At 41.8% G+C, this 20,175-nt stretch overlaps 1 protein-coding gene across 3 annotated transcripts in view; it reads left to right on the top strand.

The window, feature by feature from the left end:
• The first annotated feature begins 1,876 nt into the window (after window positions 1-1,876).
• Window positions 1,877-20,175, top strand: part of LOC121587471 (far upstream element-binding protein 3-like) — an 84,812-nt gene continuing 66,513 nt past the window's right edge. For all 3 annotated transcript variants that reach the window (XM_041904426.2, XM_041904425.2, XM_041904424.2), the window contains exons 1-2: window positions 1,877-2,126; window positions 8,860-8,944. In XM_041904426.2, the coding sequence (XP_041760360.1) occupies window positions 2,025-2,126; window positions 8,860-8,944 (187 nt within the window). In that variant the 5' untranslated portion in view covers window positions 1,877-2,024. The remainder of the gene's footprint in view (window positions 2,127-8,859; window positions 8,945-20,175) is intronic.

Genomic DNA, 20,175 nt, shown 5'->3' with positions numbered 1-20,175 from the left:
CTATGGTAACTGTGTGTTGTTATTTTCCGTTGCCTATTTTGTATATGATACGTGTTTGTTTTCCGTATCATTTTTCTATGTTTAGTGTTTTACGCGTGTGCGTAATTTTCCCTCGCCTCTTCGTGTTATCGAGGTCGGGGTTTATACCATTGCATTTGAGACTATTAAAAGTCTTGTTGGACTAAACCTCTGCTTCCTGCGCTTGACTCCTCCACCACATCCACAACGGTTTATCACAGTGTTAAGCAATGATATCCTTCGCCGCTGTCGTCTTACGACAGATATCTCGAACCATGACTATTCAACAAAAATTTTAGTTTCCAGCAAATTTCTTAGTTACATGATTATATAACTAGCAAGGAGTTTTGAAGTTGAGGGTGCAGTATTTATGAAGTTTGGCAATGAGGATGAAAACTAGCATAGTTCAGCAAGCCAGCTAGTTTAGCCAGGGAAAACGAGTTCTGGCCTAGTGCGCATGTGGGCCAGCTGGGCGCACATGCACACTAGGCTAATTCAGGAGACTAGTTGTTATGCCCTGATATCAGGAGCTGGTGGTGAAAAGTTTTATTAAACAATTCAGAGACTTAAACTAATAAATCAGATGACTTATATTTAAGGAGAGCAAATCGATATACAATCCTGAAATCAGCAGTAACTGTCAATAGTAAAACAAAGGTTAAAACGATGTTTGAGTGAACCTGAATACAGAAAATGAATGACTCCTCCTCCTCACCATGAGGACATATATGTCCATTGTAAGAGTGATCACTTGGCTATCTTGTTAATATAATAGTTGATCATCTTTGGTTGAAGTCACTTGCAGTGTAGAAGCAGTGCGGTCATCACTAGTAACCCAGCCACAAAGTCCTAATTTTGGCTAAACCCATAATTTATTTAAAACCCTAACCTTAATTACACTGCTAACCTTATACCTAACCCTTACTTTAAATTAAGACAAAAAAAAAAAGAGCACATTTTTGTTTTCATTAATATTTACGATATAGCCAACATTTTTATAATTGACCGAATATGGACAGACCGGAGCCTTTCGTTTCCAATGGGAGCAAATGAATCATAGTGGGTAGAAGAAGCAAGGAGGTGGGCAGAGACAAGAACGAGCTAGCGAGATCCTATTGGCGCGTTCTAGCATTTATTTACATATTTCAATTAGGGAACGCCTACTCGGTGAAGTGCGCGTGTGCAATAACTCAATTCGCTCTTGTACTTCTTCCAAACAACACCATTTGTTAAAACTTTGGGACAGGGTAAAGTCTACAAAATGCAGTCCACTCTGTGTGTTACAGATTACAGTTTTGGAAACAGAAAACTGAATGGCGATCAAATGTTTCATCGATGAGAAAATGTGCAGAATTTCGGCCAAAATCCATCTTCTCCCACTGCCGGCCAATGGGCTTCCTCTCATCACCATATTTGGTAGTGAGTGGAAACGCCAACCGGATGCTTCGCAATTATACATCCGGTTAAATATCTGGCTCGAGGCTTTCTGGAACGTTTGCAAATCAGACCAAGCTGACCAGGCCGTTGTTTGGGGTTAGAAAAGTCAACGATTAGTGAAACATTCTTCCTTAGTTGTTAATTTTCTCAAATTCTAAAGGCACAACCTAGATTCGAGACAATGGTTTAAGTAGTTGAACATGTTATTACTCCAACCTCCTCAAAGTGACAAACTGACACGTTTTTAGTAAAAAATAACTTTATATCGAAGGCTTCCTGATTTGTCGGCCTGCACATGCGCAGTTCGGCGTGAGACGACCGTTTAACCCGATTACGTGTTTCTGCGCATGAGTTTAGCTAGCCAAGGTCGCGCCATGACATCGCCTACAAGTGTGATCGGGGATTTCTACTGGAGAAGCAGTTTTAGCCTATCTTCATACTGTACTGTACTTGATATAGCCGTTTGACTTTGTGGCTGTGGTAACTAGTGACAACCTTGCAGTGCAGTGCTTTTCCACGTGACCGAACGCGGAAGCGGATTGTACAAACAACAGCTGAGAAGTCTGGGGATGATGATGATGATGGCGGAGTTGGTGCAGGGACAGGCCTCCGTGGCTCAGCCCGGAATAAAAGCTGACGGCTTCGCCGACGCTTTACATCGGGCTCGACAGGTAATAACAGTAGAAAAACTCGCAAAGGAATCGATTGAGGTTGAACTAAGCCTTTTAAACGACGAAAACACTTATTTTAACTCGCCCATCACAACCAGCTTGTGCTATGCGCTCATGAAAAACAAACTAGCTAGTCAGCTAACGTTACTTAGCCGGCTAGCTAGCATGCTAAGCTAGTTGACAACCACAATAGTTTCGAGTTCGCAATGCGTCCTCGCGCTTGTTCATTTTGGCTGCAACAGGGCACGACAGGAAACAATGCTTTTATGTAGTTAACCGTGTTAGTGTCTTCAAGTGACTTTATGTTAATCCCGCTAGTTAGCCAACCAGCTAGCTACACGTGTCCACATGCAACCTGTTGTTCAGTCACTGAAGTTCTGGGGTTGAAACCCATAACAATCTGTGACAAGTAGGCAAAGGTTCCAAACCCACCCACACGTTTTTAAACAGATTACGTTATCCATCTTTTTCCCCAGTTCTAGGTAGACAACATTGATCCAATTGCCCCTCCCTCCCCTGTTGAGACAGTGTCAAAGTTTGTAGCTCCATTATGTAACTGGCACCAGATATGCACTTTGGGGGGGCGGGTGGTGTCTAGTTAGGAACCCGATTAGGGAGCATGTATGAGTAGGTTAATTCAGTATTATGTTATGTTTGACCTTATAAGACAAAGGTGTCTTTCGGATGATAAAAACGTTTTACTAGCAAGCTACTATAACTAACGTGGCAATTGTTTGTGCTATATAGAGGTTTGGGATAAACTTAGATATTACAATGCTCCCTCTCATGCAAAATATACATTATTTAGATTTGATTGGTTGACCCCTCTATTACATTGTTTGACATAATGCTCACCAACTAGCTCTTTATCCCCAAAACTCATGGGGAGGTGATAACTCAGCCCCTAAAAGATTCAAAATCATCTGAAGTTGACAATTTATTTGGAAGGGGAATGGTAGATCTGCATACATAGGCAACTCAAAGCTCGGATGATACATGATTAAATCTTCCACACTTACAACGTCCCCATGGCTTTTAAAGCATGTGAGGGGGAATATGAGCGAGAATTATTCTATACATTGTTTAACTCTTATTTTTTTGCATGGATTTGTTGTCATTTGATTTCTCAAGGTTAGGCTATTTGGTTGAGACCAGTGGTCATCAACCGGTCAGCGCGATTGCTGAGACTAATGCTGTGTTCAAAACAACTTGCAAATCTCTGACTTCAGTGCGTTCAAGACAACTGGGAACTGGAGAAAAAAACTAGATCCGACTGGGGGAAAAATGTTTTTAACGGTCATCCAAATCTTTCAAGAGAGCCGACTTTCCGACCTGAAGTTATGATTTGACCACGTTTCCCCCCCCCCCGAGTTCCAAGTTGTCTTGAAAGCACCATGACCATCAGAAGCAGGTAACATCAGTCCAGTAAAATAAAAAAGCAAATAATTAAAATTTATGCTCAGCTGTGCCTCGCAAGTGCTACACCAACTGATCTAGTTTTTTATCAAAGCTTTAGTTTTGAAATATAATATGGTCTGAGAATAACAATATGGCAGGTAATATGCTGTGACAATGTATTCGGGCCTACTGCACAAACCTCATTCCTACAAAATAGTTTTTATTAGGTTCATGTACTTTTTTAAAAGTCATGTAAAAAAGAAAAGGTTGGTTACCACTGGTTTAGACATTTCAGTTGCCGGTGAGTCTGGGTCAACTGCGTATTGTTGTTGTTAAGCAGATAATAGCCCTAGCGCTCATGGTGCTTTTGACCTACAGATATTGCATTTGCTTGACATGTTGTGCGCAGGTAGCCTAGAGGTTAAGAGCATTGGACCAGTAACCGGAAGGTCGCTGTTTCAAATCCCTGAGCCGACTAGATGAAAATTCTGTCTGTGCCCTTGAGCAAAGGCACTTAAAGGCATATTTTGGGATTTTGTAAACGATACCCTTTATCTACTTCCCTAGAGGAAGATTAACTTGTGGATACCGTTTTTATGTCTGTCTTAGTGCTGGCGCCATTTAGTCGGCTGGTCGATAGTATTTAAAAAAAAAAAAATTCTCCATGGTGTACAAGACACCTGTCTCATTTGTGCCTGTCTGAGTACTAATATGTTGTGGATGCTGAGGGGATGGCACAGTCCATCACTTTAAGACGTGCTACTGAAATTGTATATGGTTATATTACGTAAGAACAATGGTTCTAATAAAATATTGTTTTATAACAAATGTGCTTTCTCCCGCGTTGGATAGTGTCCGCGGATCTGAAACACATCAGTGCGCTGTTGAATTGGCGCCTTTTCCTTGACCATGTTGCTACACTACATGGCCAAAAGTATTTGGAGACCCCTTCCAATTAGTGGATTCGGCTATTTCAGCCACACCCTTTGCTGACAGGTGTATTAAATCGAGCACACCGCCATGCAATCTCCATAGACAAACAGTAGAATGGCCCGTACTGAAGAGCTCAGTGACTTTCAATGTGGCACCGTCATAGGATGCCACCTTTCCAACAAGTCAGTTCGTCAAAGTTCTGCCCAGCTAGAGCTGACCTCAACCCCATCGAACACCTTTGGGATGAATTGGAACGCAGACGGCGAGCCAGGCCTAATCGCCCAAAATCAGTGCCCTACTTCATTAATGCTTGTGGTTGAATGGAAGCAAGTCCCAGCAGCAATGTTCCAACATCTAGTGGAAAGCCTTCCCAGAAGAGTGGAGGCTGTTATAGCAGCAAAGGGGGGACCAACTCCATATGAATTCCCATGATTTTGGAATTACATGTTCGACGAGCAGATGTCCACATACTTTTGGTGTATGTGCATCATAGCAAAGTTAACCAGCATATTGGTGTTGAGAACAATGTGGTGGAGGCAGCAACAGAATGAGTAGACAAGAAAACAGCCCTTGCCTTAATTGTCTAAGAAAAGTGAGGAGAGAGGAAACCCCAACTTAAGTAGGTCTATAATCAATGGCCTAACTGTTAAATGTGCCTGGCCTTATAAATCATCCATAAACCGTACCAGTCAAAAGTTTGGACACACCTACTAATTTCAGGGTTTTTCTTTTCTTTTTACTATTTTCTACATTGTAGAATAATAGTAAAGACATCAAATCTATGAAATAACACATACGGAATCATATATTAACCAAAAAAGTGTTAAACAAATTATCCAAATAGCCACCCTTTGCCTTGATGACAGCTTTGCACACTCTTGGCATTCTCTCAACCAGCTTCATGAGGTAGTCACCTGGAATGCATTTCAATTTACAGGTGTGCCTTGTTAAAAGTTAATTTGTGTAATTTCTTTCCTCCTTAATGCATTTGAGCCAATCAGTTTTGTTGTGACAAAGTAGGGGTAGTATACAGAAGATAGCCCTATTTGGTAAAATACCAAGTCCATATTATGGCAAGAACCGCTCAAATAAGCATAGAGAAACGACAGTCCATCATTACTTTTAAGCCATGAAGGTCAGTCAATATGGAACATTTCAAGAACTTTGAAAGTTTCTTCCAAGTGCAGTCGCAAAAACCATCAAGCGCTATGATGAAACTTGCTGTCATGAGGACCGCTACAGGAAAGGAAGACCCAGAGTTACCTCTGCTGCAGAGGATAAGTTCATTAGAGTTACCAGCCTCAGAAATTGCAGCCCAAATAAATGCTTTACAGAGTTCAAGTCACACACATCTCAACATCAACTGCTGCAAAGAAACCGCTACTAAAGGACACCAATAAGAAGAAGAGACTTGCTTGGGCCAAGAAACACGAGCAATGGACATTAGACTGGTGGAAATGTGTCCTTTGGTCTGGAGTCCAAATTTGAGATTTTTGGTTCCAATCGTTGTGTCTTTGTGAGACGCAGTGTAGGTGAATAGATGATCTCCGCATGTGTAGTTCCCACCGTGAAGGATGGAGGAGGAGGTGTGATGGTGCTTTGCTGGTGACACTGTGATTTATTTAGAATTCAAGGCACACTTAACCAGCACGGCTACCACAGCATTCTGCAGCGATACGCCATCCCATCTGGTTTGGGCTTAGTGGGACTATTATTTGTTTTTCAACAGGACAATGACCCAACAGACCTCCAGGCTGTGTAAGGGCTAGTGATGGAGTGCTGCATCAGATGACATGGCCTCCACAATCCCCCGACCTCAACACAATTGAGGTGGTTTGTGATGAGTCGGACAGCAGAGTGAAGGAAAAGCAGTCAACAAGTGCTCAGCATATGTGGGAACTCCTTCAAGACTGTTGGAAAAGCATTCCAGTTGAAGCTGGTCGAGAAAATGCCAAGAGTGTGCAAAGCTGTCATCAAGGCAAAGGGTGGCTACTTTGAAGAATCTAAAATATATTTTGATATGTTTAACACTTTTTTGGTTACTACATGATTCCATATGTGTTTTTTCATTGTTTTGATGTCTTCACTATTATTCTACAATGTAGGAAATAGTAAAAATAAAGAGAACCCCTTGAATGAGTAGGTGTGTCCAAACTTTTGGCTGGTAGTGTATGTGTATATATATATATATATATAGAAATAAGATATCCTGCTTCTGTTGACTGAGTGTTTCTTTAATGGCCTGCTGATTCCATAATCTTTGCTATGCTGAAATTAAGGCTTTACACTCTTTTCCCTGTTAGAACAGCCTCTCTGGTACTTATAATTGGGCTCCCGAGTGGCGCAGCGGTCTAAGGCACTGCATCTCAGTGCTTGAGGCGTCACTACAGACCCCCTGGTTCGATTCCAGGCTGTATCACAACCGGCCGTGATTTGGAGTCCCATAGGGCGGCGCACAATTGGCCCAGCGTCGTCCGGGTTTGGCCGGTGTAGGCCGTCATTGTAAATAAGAATTTGTTCTTAACTGACTTGCCTAGTTAAATAAGGGGGGAAAAAACAAAACATTTTGATTTAGTGTTTACACTGTTCCAAATTGTCCTAATTTTTTAAATAATAGTAATAGTAACCCTCCTTTTTCTTGATATCCTTATTACTATTTTTATTCATTTAGCAAGTCTAACTATTATCATTGTTATTATAATAATATTATTATTATTATTATTATTAAGTAATGTCATTATAATTAGTAGGCTTAGTATAGCAGCCTTGTATAACCACCATCCTGTAGGCCTAAGAGCGCATCCTGTTTAGTCTTAAGGCCGTAACTTCTGGCTACTGTAATCAAGCATTTTAGTTTTAAAATAACATAGCGGACCTTCAATTAATAGCGTAAACAATAAATACACCGTTCTATTTCCGAAATTGCATTCACAAATGAATGCAACTGTTTTTAGTCTTTGCTGTAATAAAGGCTTAACAAAAAAAGTTAAAGCAGACTCTCTGGTATGCTTATTTATTTAGTGTTTACATTGTTCCAACGGTCAGAAAAATTATACTGAACAAAAATATAAACGCATCATGCAACAACTTCAAAGATTTTACTGAGTTACAGTTATAGAAGAAAGTCAGTCAATTTAAATAAATAATGCCCTAATCTATGGATTTGACATGACTGGGCAGGGGCGCAGCTGTGGGTGGGGCTGGGAGGGCATAGGCCCCCCCGCTTGGGAGCCCACCCACTGGGGAGCCAAGCCCAGCCAATAATAATGAGTTTTACCCCACAAAAGGGAAGCTGGATGTGAAGGTCCTGGGCTGGCGTGATTACACGTGGTCTGCGTTCGTGAGGCCGGTTGGACGTACTGCCAAATTCTCTAAAACGACGTGAATGAACATAAAATTCTCTGGCAACAGCTCTGTTGGACATTCCTGCAGTCATCATGCCAATTGCACGCTCCCTCAATATGAGACATCTGTTTATTATAACCAATTTATTGATGTGGTTATGATATGTTATAGGTCAGGCCCTATTGTTCACGTGCATGTGTCACGTAAACAGCAAGGGTTGAGGGAATAGGGAATGTTTTTCCTAAACAAATTAGGGATTTCAGTAACAGAACTTTTCAGTCAGAAATGGCTGTAATTATGTTGCAGCTTCAGCAACACAGACAGCGCGATAAACACTTGATCTGTGGTGGTCGCTGCAGCAGGGAGGAGAACGAGACAACGGGTGCTAGTTTACACAGTCAATCGCTGTCATTTTTTAAAAACCTAGCGCAGCAAGTCTGAGTTCACTTCAATTGCGTTGGATTCCCTCTAGTCATTTGTGTCTTACTTATTTCATCAAACAGTGTGCTTAAAGCATCAGACAAGCTCAGTGCATATAGTTTATTTGATTAAAACACATAGGATGTGTCTATATATAATCGATTGGTCGAAGAACAGACTACTCTTGATCAACAAAGTTATTTTTTGTCGGGGACAGCCTTACTGTGTCCAGTATGAAGGAAGTTGGAGGTAGTTTCAAGAACAAATGCTAACTAGCGTTAGAGCAATGACTGTAAGTCTATGGGTATCTACTAGTTTGTGTTGGCTCGCGAAACTACCTCTAACTTCCTTCATACTAGACACGGAGTCATAAAAATGATATCCATGAGTTAATCTGACTCTGGGGAAGTAGATAAAGGTACATTGCCAAAATCTTGAAGTATCCATTTAACCCTAATTGCTACTGTAAGTGACTAAAATGTCAAATGTAATGTGGTCGTAGCACTAGCAATTTGGGAAAACGTAATGTAATAAGCCATTTACGTGAAATGTTTCTCACATTGTAACTACAGTGGATGGTTTAACTGTTGTATAGAAAATCTGTGAAGTAATTATTATTCTTTTCCTCATCTTTCAGATGGCAGCAAAAATGGGGAATGAGCAGATTGTAGACCCCTCCATGTATGGCTACGGGGGCCAGAAGCGTTCGGTGGAAGACGGAGGTAACCTCAATTTCTCTCCTGCCGGCGATTTTAAAAGGGATAGTTTCCTGTGGTTTTCACAATGTTTTAACCTTCTTCTTACCTCCAACTGAGTCCATGAACGATTAATCACAGGACTCAAATGTTTCGTAGGTTATCGTAACAAATTTCTAACTTTAGCACCCTGTTTGGGTTCTAAACACATACCATAAAAGGCTATAGTAAAAGTTTGCAATATTTTGGAACAGAAATGTTTGAACCTATTTTAAGTCCAAGTGTTAATGCTTGTTTTCCACAAAGTGGTGAAGGTGTACCTCGCAGTTTGAAATGTTTTTATCCAACTTTAGCGTTTCGTGTTCTGTTTCAACATACAGTACCAGTCAAAAGTTTGGACACACCTACTCATTCCAGGGTTTTTCTTTATTTTGACTATTTTCTACATTGTAGAATAATGAAATGACACCTATGGAATCATGTAATAACCAAAAAAGTGTCTTCAAGTGCAGTCGCAAAAACTATCAAGCGCTATGATGAAACTGGCTCTCATGAGGACCGCCACAGGAAATGAAGACCAAGAGTTACCGCTGCTGCAGAGGATAAATTCATTAGAGTTACCAGCCTCAGATTGCAGCCCAAATAAATGCTTCACAGAGTTCAAGTAACAGACACATCTCAACATAAACTGTTCAGAGGGGACTGTGTGAATCAGGCCTTCATGGTCGAATTGCTGCAAAGAAACCACTACTAAAGGACACCAATAAGAAGAAGAGACTTGCTTGGGCCAAGAAACACGAGCAATGGACATTAGACCGGTGGAAATTTGTCCTTTGGTCTGGAGTCCAAATTTGAGATTTTTGGTTCCAATCGTTGTGTCTTTGTGAGACGCTGTGTAGGTGAACAGATGATCTCCGCATGTGTAGTTCCCACCGTGAAGGATGGAGGAGGAGGTGTGATGGTGCTTTGCTGGTGACACTGATTTATTTAGAATTCAAGGCACACTTAACCAGCACGGCTACCAAAGCATTCTGCAGCGATACGCCATCCCATCTGGTTTGGGCTTAGTGGGACCCAACAGACCTCCAGGCTGTGTAAGGGCTATTTTACCAAGAAGGATAGTGATGGAGTGCTGCATCAGATGACATGGCCTCCACAATCCCCCGACCTCAACACAATTGAGATGGTTTGGGATGAGTCGGACAGCAGAGTGAAGGAAACGCAGTCAACAAGTGCTCAGCATATGTAGGAACTTCTTAAAGACTGCTGGAAAAGCATTCCTCATGAAGCTGGTTGAGAGAATACCAAGAATGTGCGAAGGTGTCATCAAGGCAAAGGGTGGCTACTTTGAAGAATCTCAAATATAAAATATATTTTGTTTTTTTTAAACACTTTTTTGTTGTTGGTTACTACATGATTGTGTTATTTCATAGTTTTGATGTCTTCACTATTCTTCTACAATGTAGAAAATAGTAAAAATAAAAACCTTGAATGAGTAGGTGTGTCCAAACTTTTGACTTGGTACTAAGGTGATAAAACAAAGGCAACAGTTTAGAGACACTTCCATCCAATTTAATCAGCATATAAAGGACTTTGAGACTGAAAATATATGGAAGTTGTCTAATGGACCAAAAGAAAAGCAGAGCTAGAGGCTTGCTATTGAGATCCCAAACACCAACCCTGCAGTGAGCGAAAAGGGGAAGGTGTTAAACAGTAGTGATGGGGGAAAAAATGTATACACATGTCGCAATGTTATTTTTGGACGACATAGCAAAATTTGACTCCAAGTATCAATTTGTAAAAACATATATATATATTATTATTTTTTGCAACTGTAAAACTCAGGTATTTTTCATCCTATAGCTTGTTCTCAATCTACTTTTTAAATAGTGAGCCAACATGTTTTCAGCACTTATTTCCCTGACTGATCAAAGCTTGTTTTCTCATGCTCTGTGTCTCTGCAGCAGACATATAGTGAAAAATGTTTGGAACATCAAATCTCAAAATTGTAGTATCGAATCGCAATACATATCGTATCGGCACCTACAGTGAGGGGGAAAAAAGTATTTGATCCCCTGCTGATTTTGTACGTTTGCCCACTGACAAAGAAATGATCAGTCTATAATTTTAATGGTAGGTTTATTTGAACAGTGAGAGACAGAGTAACAACAAAAAAATCTAGAAAAACGCATGTCAAAAATGTTATAAATTGATTTGCATTTTAATGAGGGAAATAAGTATTTGACCCCTCTGCAAAACATGACTTAGTACTTGGTGGCAAAACCCTTGTTGGCAATCACAGAGGTCAGACGTTTCTTGTAGTTGGCCACCAGGTTTGCACACATCTCAGGAGGGATTTTTTCCCACTCCTCTTTGCAGATCTTCTCCAAGTCATTAAGGTTTCGAGACTGACGTTTGGCAACTCGAACTTTCAGCTCCCTCCACAGATTTTCTATGGGATTAAGGTCTGGAGACTGGCTAGGCCACTCCAGGACCTTAATGTGCATCTTCTTGAGCCACTCCTTTGTTGCCTTGGCCGTGTGTTTTGGGTCATTGTCATGCTGGAATACCCATCCACGACCCATTTTCAATGCCCTGGCTGAGGGAAGGAGGTTCTCACCCAAGATTTGACGGTACATGGCCCCGTCCATCGTCCCTTTGATGCGGTGAAGTTGTCCTGTCCCCTTAGCAGAAAAACACCCCCAAAGCATAATGTTTCCACCTCCATGTTTGACGGTGGGGATGGTGTTCTTGGGGTCATAAGCAGCATTCCTCCTCCTACAAACACGGCGAGTTGAGTTGATGCCAAAGAGCTTCATTTTGGTCTCATCTGACCACAACACCTTCACCCAGTTCTCCTCTGAATCATTCAGATGTTCATTGGCAAACTTCAAACGGCCCTGTATGTGTGCTTTCTTGAGCAGGGGGACCTTGTGGGCGCTGCAGGATTTCAGTCCTTCACGGCGTAGTGTGTTACCAATTGTTTTCTTGGTGACTATGGTCCCAGCTGCCTTGAGATCATTGACAAGATCCTCCCGTGTAGTTCTGGGCTGATTCCTCACCGTTCTCATGATCATTGCAACTCCACAAGGTGAGATCTTACATGGAGCCCCAGGCCGAGGGAGATTGACAGTTCTTTTGTGTTTCTTCTGTTGACACCTTCTCACCAAGCTACTTGGCGATGGTCTTGTAGCCCATTCCAGCCTTGTGTAGGTCTACAATCTTGTCCCTGACATCCTTGGAGAGCTCTTTGGTCTTGGCCATGGTGGAGAGTGTGGAATCTGATTGATTGATTGCTTCTGTGGACAGGTGTCTTTTATACAGGTAACAAGCTGAGATTTAGGAGCACTCCCTTTAAGAGTGTGCTCCTAATCTCAGCTCGTTTCCTGTATAAAAGACAACTGGGAGCCAGAAATCTTTCTGATTGAGAGGGGGTCAAATACTTATTTCCCTCATTAAAATGCAAATCAATTTATAACATTTTTGACATGCGTTTTTCTGGATTTTGTTGTTGTTCTGTCTCTCACTGTTCAAATAAACCTACCATTAAAATTATAGACTGATCATTACTTTGTAAGTGGGCAAACGAACAAAATCAGCAGGGGATCAAATACTTTTTTCCCTCACTGTAAGTATTGTGATATCATATTGTGAGGTCCCTGGCAATTCCCAGGTGGATTTAAAGTGGAACTGACAGCGTTTTAGCAACATGAAATCGTATTAAAATCTGTTCATATACTGTACTTCCCCAGGAAGAATAACACCTTTTTTGACATTTTCGGACAAGTGAGCACTTAGACATGGTCATTTTCATGTTTTCATAAATTCTTAGAATGTTTCGGAAGCAATATAGAGTGGGAAAGTGGCCATGCGTTTGGACCCTTATTAGACACGGCAGTAAATAAAACCTAATAAAAACAATCCCTTGTCCAGGACCAGAGTGTGCCATAGCCAATCAGAGCTACAGTAGGCCTTTATGCAAATAATCATTGCCACATGAGCCTGCCATCATTCACTTTGAAGTGCACTTTGTGTTTACAGGCATTAGCAATCAGTTTGTTTCATATCTGCAAAGTATTTAAAGTACTGTCAGTTCCACTTGAAATGGCCATTCCTATGGTGGCACTATTCCGCTGCTCCCCAAAGTCACCTATTTCTATGTGTCCGTTTTGGGGGCCTTCAAGGCTGATCGTGGGAAGATCCATACTGAGTGGAAAGATGAAATACTGTTTAAATGTGGTCCTACTGGAGCTGACTGTAACCAATGACACCCGACTGGATTACTGTCTGTTTCCTGTCAATCTTTGAAATACATGACTGCTGGTGTGCTTCAATGCTAAACCTTAATAAAGCACTTAGGCCTAAGCTGCCTTTCGTGTGAGGCACTACTGTAAAATAAAAACTAAATGTGAAGTCTGTCCAATTTAGAATATAGTTTTGATGATTAAAAGAAACAAAATAGTAGTTGCATGTTATTGTAGTCCCATGTAGCTCAGTTGGTAGAGCATGGCACTTACATTTTACATTTTAGTCATTTAGCAGACGCTCTTATCCAGTGCATACATCATTTTTTTATTTTCATACTGGCCCCCCGTGAGAATCGAGCCCACAACCCTGGCGTTGCAAGCGCCATGCTCTACCAACTCAGCTACACGGGGCCACTTGCAACTCCAGGGATGTGGGTTCGATTCTCACTGGGGACTATTATGCAAATGTATGCACTCACAACTGTAAGTCGCTCTGGATAAGAGCGTGTGCTAAATGACGTAAATGTAAATTGCAGATGTATTATTAGGGATTCACAGCGACGCTTTGCCCAGCTACCCTTACTCCGGCCAAATGCTCCGCCACGCCCACAGACTTTAGTTTCTTCTCTGCAATGAGTATGGATCTTGAGTACCTCCCTGACCCTTCACCCAATGCAAACACATTTGGGGCTGTCTGATTAGTCCAGGAACCGATGGGTTGGCCCAGAGCAAGAACATGTGGGTAAAGCCGCTGTTTTAAAATTCATCATTGGCTTTGATACTTTGGTTAGAGACGATCCAATCGCTGATGACTTTGTTTTGTACCACAAACGACTTCAATGATGGCAGTCTCAGACTAAAGTATGTAGCGAACGACAGAGCAGTGGAATAATTTTGTGTCATCAGGCTAAGCGAAGCTGTTACGTATTGTTATTGTCTGAAATCTTTTTTTTTTTTTTTTGACATGGTCAAATAACTCCAGCATAGATTGGTAACCAAAAAAATAAAAATGGCACACAAACTACAGGCCATGAGTAACTTGGTCAAAAAGAATGCCGCCGATTGGCCTATAGGGGGTGCAGTTTCACTTAAACCCTGATATCCGTCGCCCCGTTTGAACTAGAGACTTGAAACTTTGTATGTAGGTGTTTTTCCTCATGCGGAACACATTTGCCTCACGGACCTTATGGTTCCGTCAGGATAGATTTTCCTCCATCTTGGAAATGTTTCCAAAAAACACCAAATTCGTTATGTAGGCCCATGGTACAGCTCTTTACTTTGTTTGAGAAAAGCTAAGGGATTGGTTAAGAGATGGATGAGTCATTGATAAATCAGGGAATCTGATTTTACGTGTCCATGAATATCCACTCCACAATGGCCTATCAACTTGGAACTTTTTAGGGCCATCAAAGACATTGCCATGATGAACCATGTTACATTTGGCATTTATATCTTAAATAAGAAAACTATTAAAAATTAACTTTTTTTGGCTATGTTATGCTTTAAATAATCATAAACAATCTTCTCATGGACTAAAAGTCAGATTCACTCCGAATGTAGTCTTTGGACTCATCACAACAGGCCCTAAAGCGTTTGAGAAACTAACGTGTATGCATTCAATGGCATCACTACAGACCCTGGTTCGAATCCATGCTGTATCATAATCCGGCCGTGATTGGGAGTCCCATAGGACTCACAATTGGTCCAGCATTGTCTGGGTTTGGCCGGGGTAGGCCATCATTGGAAATAAGAATTTGTTTTTAACTGACTTGCCTAGTTAAATAAAGGTTATAAAAAATTAAAAGATGGCCACACTATACCATTAGAGGCATATACTAAAAATACTTCAAAAAGCTTCTTTACGTGTCCATCAACTTGAAACTGGTACTCAATACATTAAGTAATGACTTTAAAGGGATACTTTAATGGGTACAAATGGAATGTAGGCCCATGGTACGTCTTAACTTAGTTTGAGAAAAGGTAAGGGATTTGTCAAAAGATGGCTGAGTTATTGACAAATCAGATTTTACGTGTCCATCAACTTGAAACTGGTACTCAATACATTAAGTAAAGACTTTAAAGGGATACTTTGGGATTTTGGCAATGAGGCCCTTTATCTGCTTCCCCATAGTCCGATTAACTCCTGGATACTATTTTTGTCTCTGCGTGCATTTTTAAGGAAGTTGCTAGCTAGTGCTACGACAGTTGCTAACTAGCATTTGCGCTAACTCTAATTAGCGTTGGCTTGCGAAACTAACTCTACCTTCCTTCATACTGGACACAGAGAGACATACAAATTGTATCCAAGAGTTCATCTGACTCTGGGGAAGTAGATAAAGGGCCTCATTGCCAACATCCCAAAGCATTTCAATTAGACTATCAAGGCTCTTTTTTTTCTTTTTTTTACTTTGGCTAATAATTTTCTGGTTTAGTCATCAAAAAAGTAGTGGGGTAGTGTAGCCTTTACTCATCTGGGCTGTTACATGACACATTGCATTTCAGATGAGCCCGCTCGGCTTCTCCATCCAGTTGTTTTCGGCCTGTTGTAGCCAATTATTATCTCTGGTTTGTTAATGGTGAAGGATAAGCTGGACTCGGTGCCGTCCCAAGCGTTGTCCTCTGGCCTATTGTGTTCTGGCCAGGGGGAGGCCTGTCTAATATGCTATTGACATTTGAGTGGGTTAGCTAGCACATCCAACTTTATACCTGTCATAGGCTCATCTCCTAGTGAACTTCATGAACAACTTCGACGAAAAGATCATGATCATTAGAAAGCAAATTACGGACTCCTCTTTGAATCTGCGTATTTCTCCAAAGCTCAGCTGTCCGGAGTCTGCACAAAACTGCCAAGACCTAGGATCAATGGAGATGCTCAAGTTTTCTAATCCTATATCTCTTGACACATTCATGAAAATAGTAATGGCCTCTAAACCTTCAAGCTGCATACTGGATCCTATTCCAACTAAACTACTGAAAGAGCTACTTCCTGTGCTTGGCCCTCATATGTTGAACATAATAAATGCCCCCTATCCACTGGATGTGTACCAAACTCACTAAAAGTGACAGTAATAAAGCCTTTCTTGAAAAAGCCAAACCTTGACCCAGAAAATGTAAAAAACTATCGGCCTATATCTAATCTGTTGTGCAGCAACTCACTACCTTCCTGAAGACAAAACATTTATAAAAAACACTTCAGTCTGGTTTTAGACCCCATCATAGCACTGAGACTGCACTTGTTAAGGTGGTACATTACCTTTTAATGGCATCAGACAAAGGCTCTGCATCTGTCCTCATGCTCCTAGACCTTAGTGCTGCTTTTGACACCATCGATCACCACATTCTTTTGGAGGGATTGGAAACCTTAATTGTTCTACATGGACAAGTTCTTGCCTGGTTTAGATGTTATCTGTCGGAAAGATATCAGTTCGTCTCTGTGAATGGTTTGTCCTCTGACAAATCAATTGTACGTTTCGGTGTTCCTCAAGGTTCCGTTTTAGGACCACTGTTGTTTTCACTATACAGTTGAAGTCGGAAGTCTACAAACACCTTAGCCAAATACATTTAAACTCAGTTTTTCACAATTCCTGACATTTAATCCTAGTAAAAATGTCCTGTCTTAGGTCATTTAGGATTATATCTTTATTTTAAGAATGTGAAATGTCAGAATAATAGTAGCGAGAATTGATTTATTTCAGCTTCACATTCCCAGTGGGTCAGAAGTTTACATGCACTCAATTAGTATTTGGTAGCATTGCCTTTAAGTTGTTTAACTTGAGTCAAACGTTTCGGGTAGCCGAATTTTGGCCCATTCCTTCTGACAGAGCTGGTGTAACTGAGTCAGGTTTGTAGGCCTCCTTGCTCGCACACGTTTTTTTTAGTTCTGCCCACAAATGTTCTATAGGATTGAGGTTAGGGCTTTGTGATGGCCACTCCAATACCTTGACTTTGTTGTCCTTAAGCCATTTTGCCACAACTTTGGAAGTATGCTTGGGGTCATTGTCAATTTGGAAGACCCATTTGCGACCAAGCTTTAACTTCCTGACTGATGTCTTGAGATGTTGTTTCAATATATCCACATAATTTTCCTTCCTCATGATGCCATCTATTTTGTGAAGTGCACCAGTCCCTCCTGCAGCAAAGCACCCCCACAGCATGATGCTGCCACCCCCGTGCTTCACGGTTGGGATGGTGTTCTTCGGCTTGCAAGCCTTCCCCTTTTTCCTCCAAACATAACGATGGTCATTATGGCCAAACAGTTCTATTTTTGTTTCATCAGACCAGAGAACATTTCTCCAAAAAGCTTTGTCCCCCATGTGCAGTTGCAAACCGTAGTCTGGCTTTTTTATAGTGGTTTTGGAGCAGTGGCTTCTTCCTTGCTGAGTGGCCTTTCAGGTTATGTCAATATAGGACTAATTTCATTGTTGAAATAGATCCTTTTGTACCGGTTTCCTCCAGCATCTTCACAAGGTCCTTTGCTGCTGTTCTGTGATTGATTTGCACTTTTCGCACCAAAGTACGTTCATCTCTAGGAGACAGAACGCGTCTCCTTCCTGAGTGGTATGACGGCTGCATGATCCCATGGTGTTTATACTTGCGTACTATTGTTTGTACAGATGAACGTTGTAGCTTCAGGCGTTTGGAAATTGCTCCCAAGGATAAACCAGAATTAATAACAAGAATTGTGGAGGTCTACAACTTTTATTCTTAGGTCTTGGCTGATTTCTTTAGATTTTCCCATGATGTCAAGCAAAGAGGCACTGAGTTTGAAGGTAGGCCTTGAAATACATGCACAGGTACACCTCCAGTTGACTCAAATTATGTCAATTAGCCTATCAGAAGCTTCTAAAGCCATTGCATCATTTTCTGGAATTGTCCAAGCTGTTTAAAGGCATAGTCAACTTAGTGTATGTAAACTTCTGACCCACTGGAATTGTGATACAGTGAATTATAAGTGAAATAATCTGTCTGTAAACAATTGTTGGAAAAATGACTTGTGTCATGCACAAAGTAGATGTCCTAACCGACTTGCCAAAACTATAGTTTGTTAACAAGAAATGTGAGGAGTGGTTGAAAAACGAGTTTTAATGACTCCAACCGAAGTGTATGTAAACTTACGACTTCAACTGTATATTTTACCTCTTTGGTGATATCATTCGGAAATGTTAACTTTCATTGTTGCGTTGCTATGCGGATGACAGACGGCTCTACATTTCGATGAAACATGGTGAAGCCCCAAAATTGCCTACCCTGGAAGCCTGTGTTTCAGACATAAGGAAGTGGATGGCGGCAAATGTTTTACTATTAAACTCAGACAAAACAGAGATGCTAGTTTTAGGTCCCAAGAAACCGAGATCTTCTGTTGGATCTGACAATTAATCTTGATGGTTGTACAGTCGTCTCAAAAAACTGAACGACCTCAGCGTTACTCTGGACCCTGGTCTCTCTTTTGACGAACATATCAAGAATATTTCAAAGACAGCTTTTTTCCATCTTCGTAACATTGTACAGATCAGAAATGCTTTCTCTGAAAATGATGCAGAAAAGCTAATCCATGCTTTTGTCACTTCTAGATTAGACTACTGCTACCCGGATTAACACTAAATAAACTTCAGTTAGTGCTAAACACGGTTGCTACAATCTTGACTAGAACCAAAAAATGTGATGATATTACTCCAGTTCTAGCCTCCACACTGGCTTCCTGTTAAGGCTAGGGCTGATTTTCAAGATTTACTGCTAACCTACAAAGCATTACATGGGCTTGCTCCTACCCATCTCTCCGATTTGGTCCTGCCGTACATACCTACACGTACGCTACGGTCACAAGACGCAGGCCTCATTATTGTCCCTAGAATTTCTAAGCAAACAGCTGCAGGCAGGGCTTTCTCCTATAGAGCTAAATTTTTATGGAATTGTCTGCCTATCCATGTGAGAGACGCAGACTCTGTCTCGACCTTTAAGTCTGTACTGAAGACTCATCACGTCAGTAGGTCCTATGATTTGAGTGTAGTCTGGCCCAGGGGTGCGGAGGTGAACGGAAAGGCACTGGAGCGACAAACTGCCCTTGCTGTCTCTGCCTGGCCGGTTCCAGTCTCTCCATTGGGATTCTCTGCCTCTGACCCTATTACGGGGGCTGAGTCACTGGCTTACTGGTGCTTTCCATGCCGTCCCTAGGAGGGGTGCGTCACTTGAGTGGGTTGTGTCACTGACGTGATCTTCCTGTCCAGTTTGTCGCCCCCCTCTGGCTCGTGCAATGGAGGAGATCTTTGTGGGCTATACTCCGCCTTGTCTCAGGGTAGTTGGTTGGTTGTCTGTTATTATCCCTCTGGTGGTGTGGGGGCTGTGCTTTGGCAAAGTGGGTGGAGTTATATCCTGTTAAAATCTTTGTTGGCCCTGTCCGGGGGTATCGTTGGAAGGGGCCACAGTGTCTCCCAACCCCACCCCCCCCCGTCTCAGCCTCCAGTATCTATGCTGCAATAGTCTATGTGCCGGGGGGCTACGGTCAGTCTGTCTTATCCGGTGTCCTTTGTGAATTTAAGTATGCTCCCTCTAATTCTCTCTCTCCCTCCTCCCCGGAGGACCTGAGCCCTAGGACCATGCCTCAGGACTACCTGGCCTGATGACTCCTTGCTGTCCCCAGTCCACCTGGTCGTGCTGCTGCTCCAGTTTCAACTCTTCTGCCTGCGGCTATGGAACCCTAACCTGTTTCGCCGGACGTGCTAACTTGTCCCAGACCTGCTGTTTTCAACTCTCTCTCTCTACCGCACCTGTTATTTCAACCTCTAAATGCCCGGCTATGAAAAGCCAAGTGACATTTTCTCCTGATGTACTGACCTGTTGCAACCACTGTGCTTATTATTTGACCCTGCTGGTCATCTATGAATGTTTGAACATCTTGGAGAAAGATCTGGCCTTAATGGCCATGTGCTGTTATAAACTCCACCCGGCACAGCCAGAAGGGCACCGGCCACCCATCAGAGCCTGGTTCATCTCTAGGTTTCTGCCTTTCTAGGG

Source organism: Coregonus clupeaformis, chromosome 18 (assembly GCF_020615455.1).
Source record: "Coregonus clupeaformis isolate EN_2021a chromosome 18, ASM2061545v1, whole genome shotgun sequence".
NCBI classification, from domain to species: Eukaryota; Metazoa; Chordata; class Actinopteri; order Salmoniformes; family Salmonidae; genus Coregonus; species Coregonus clupeaformis.
The sequence above is the reverse complement of the archived record's forward strand: the minus strand, read 5'-3'. Positions and strand labels throughout refer to the sequence as shown.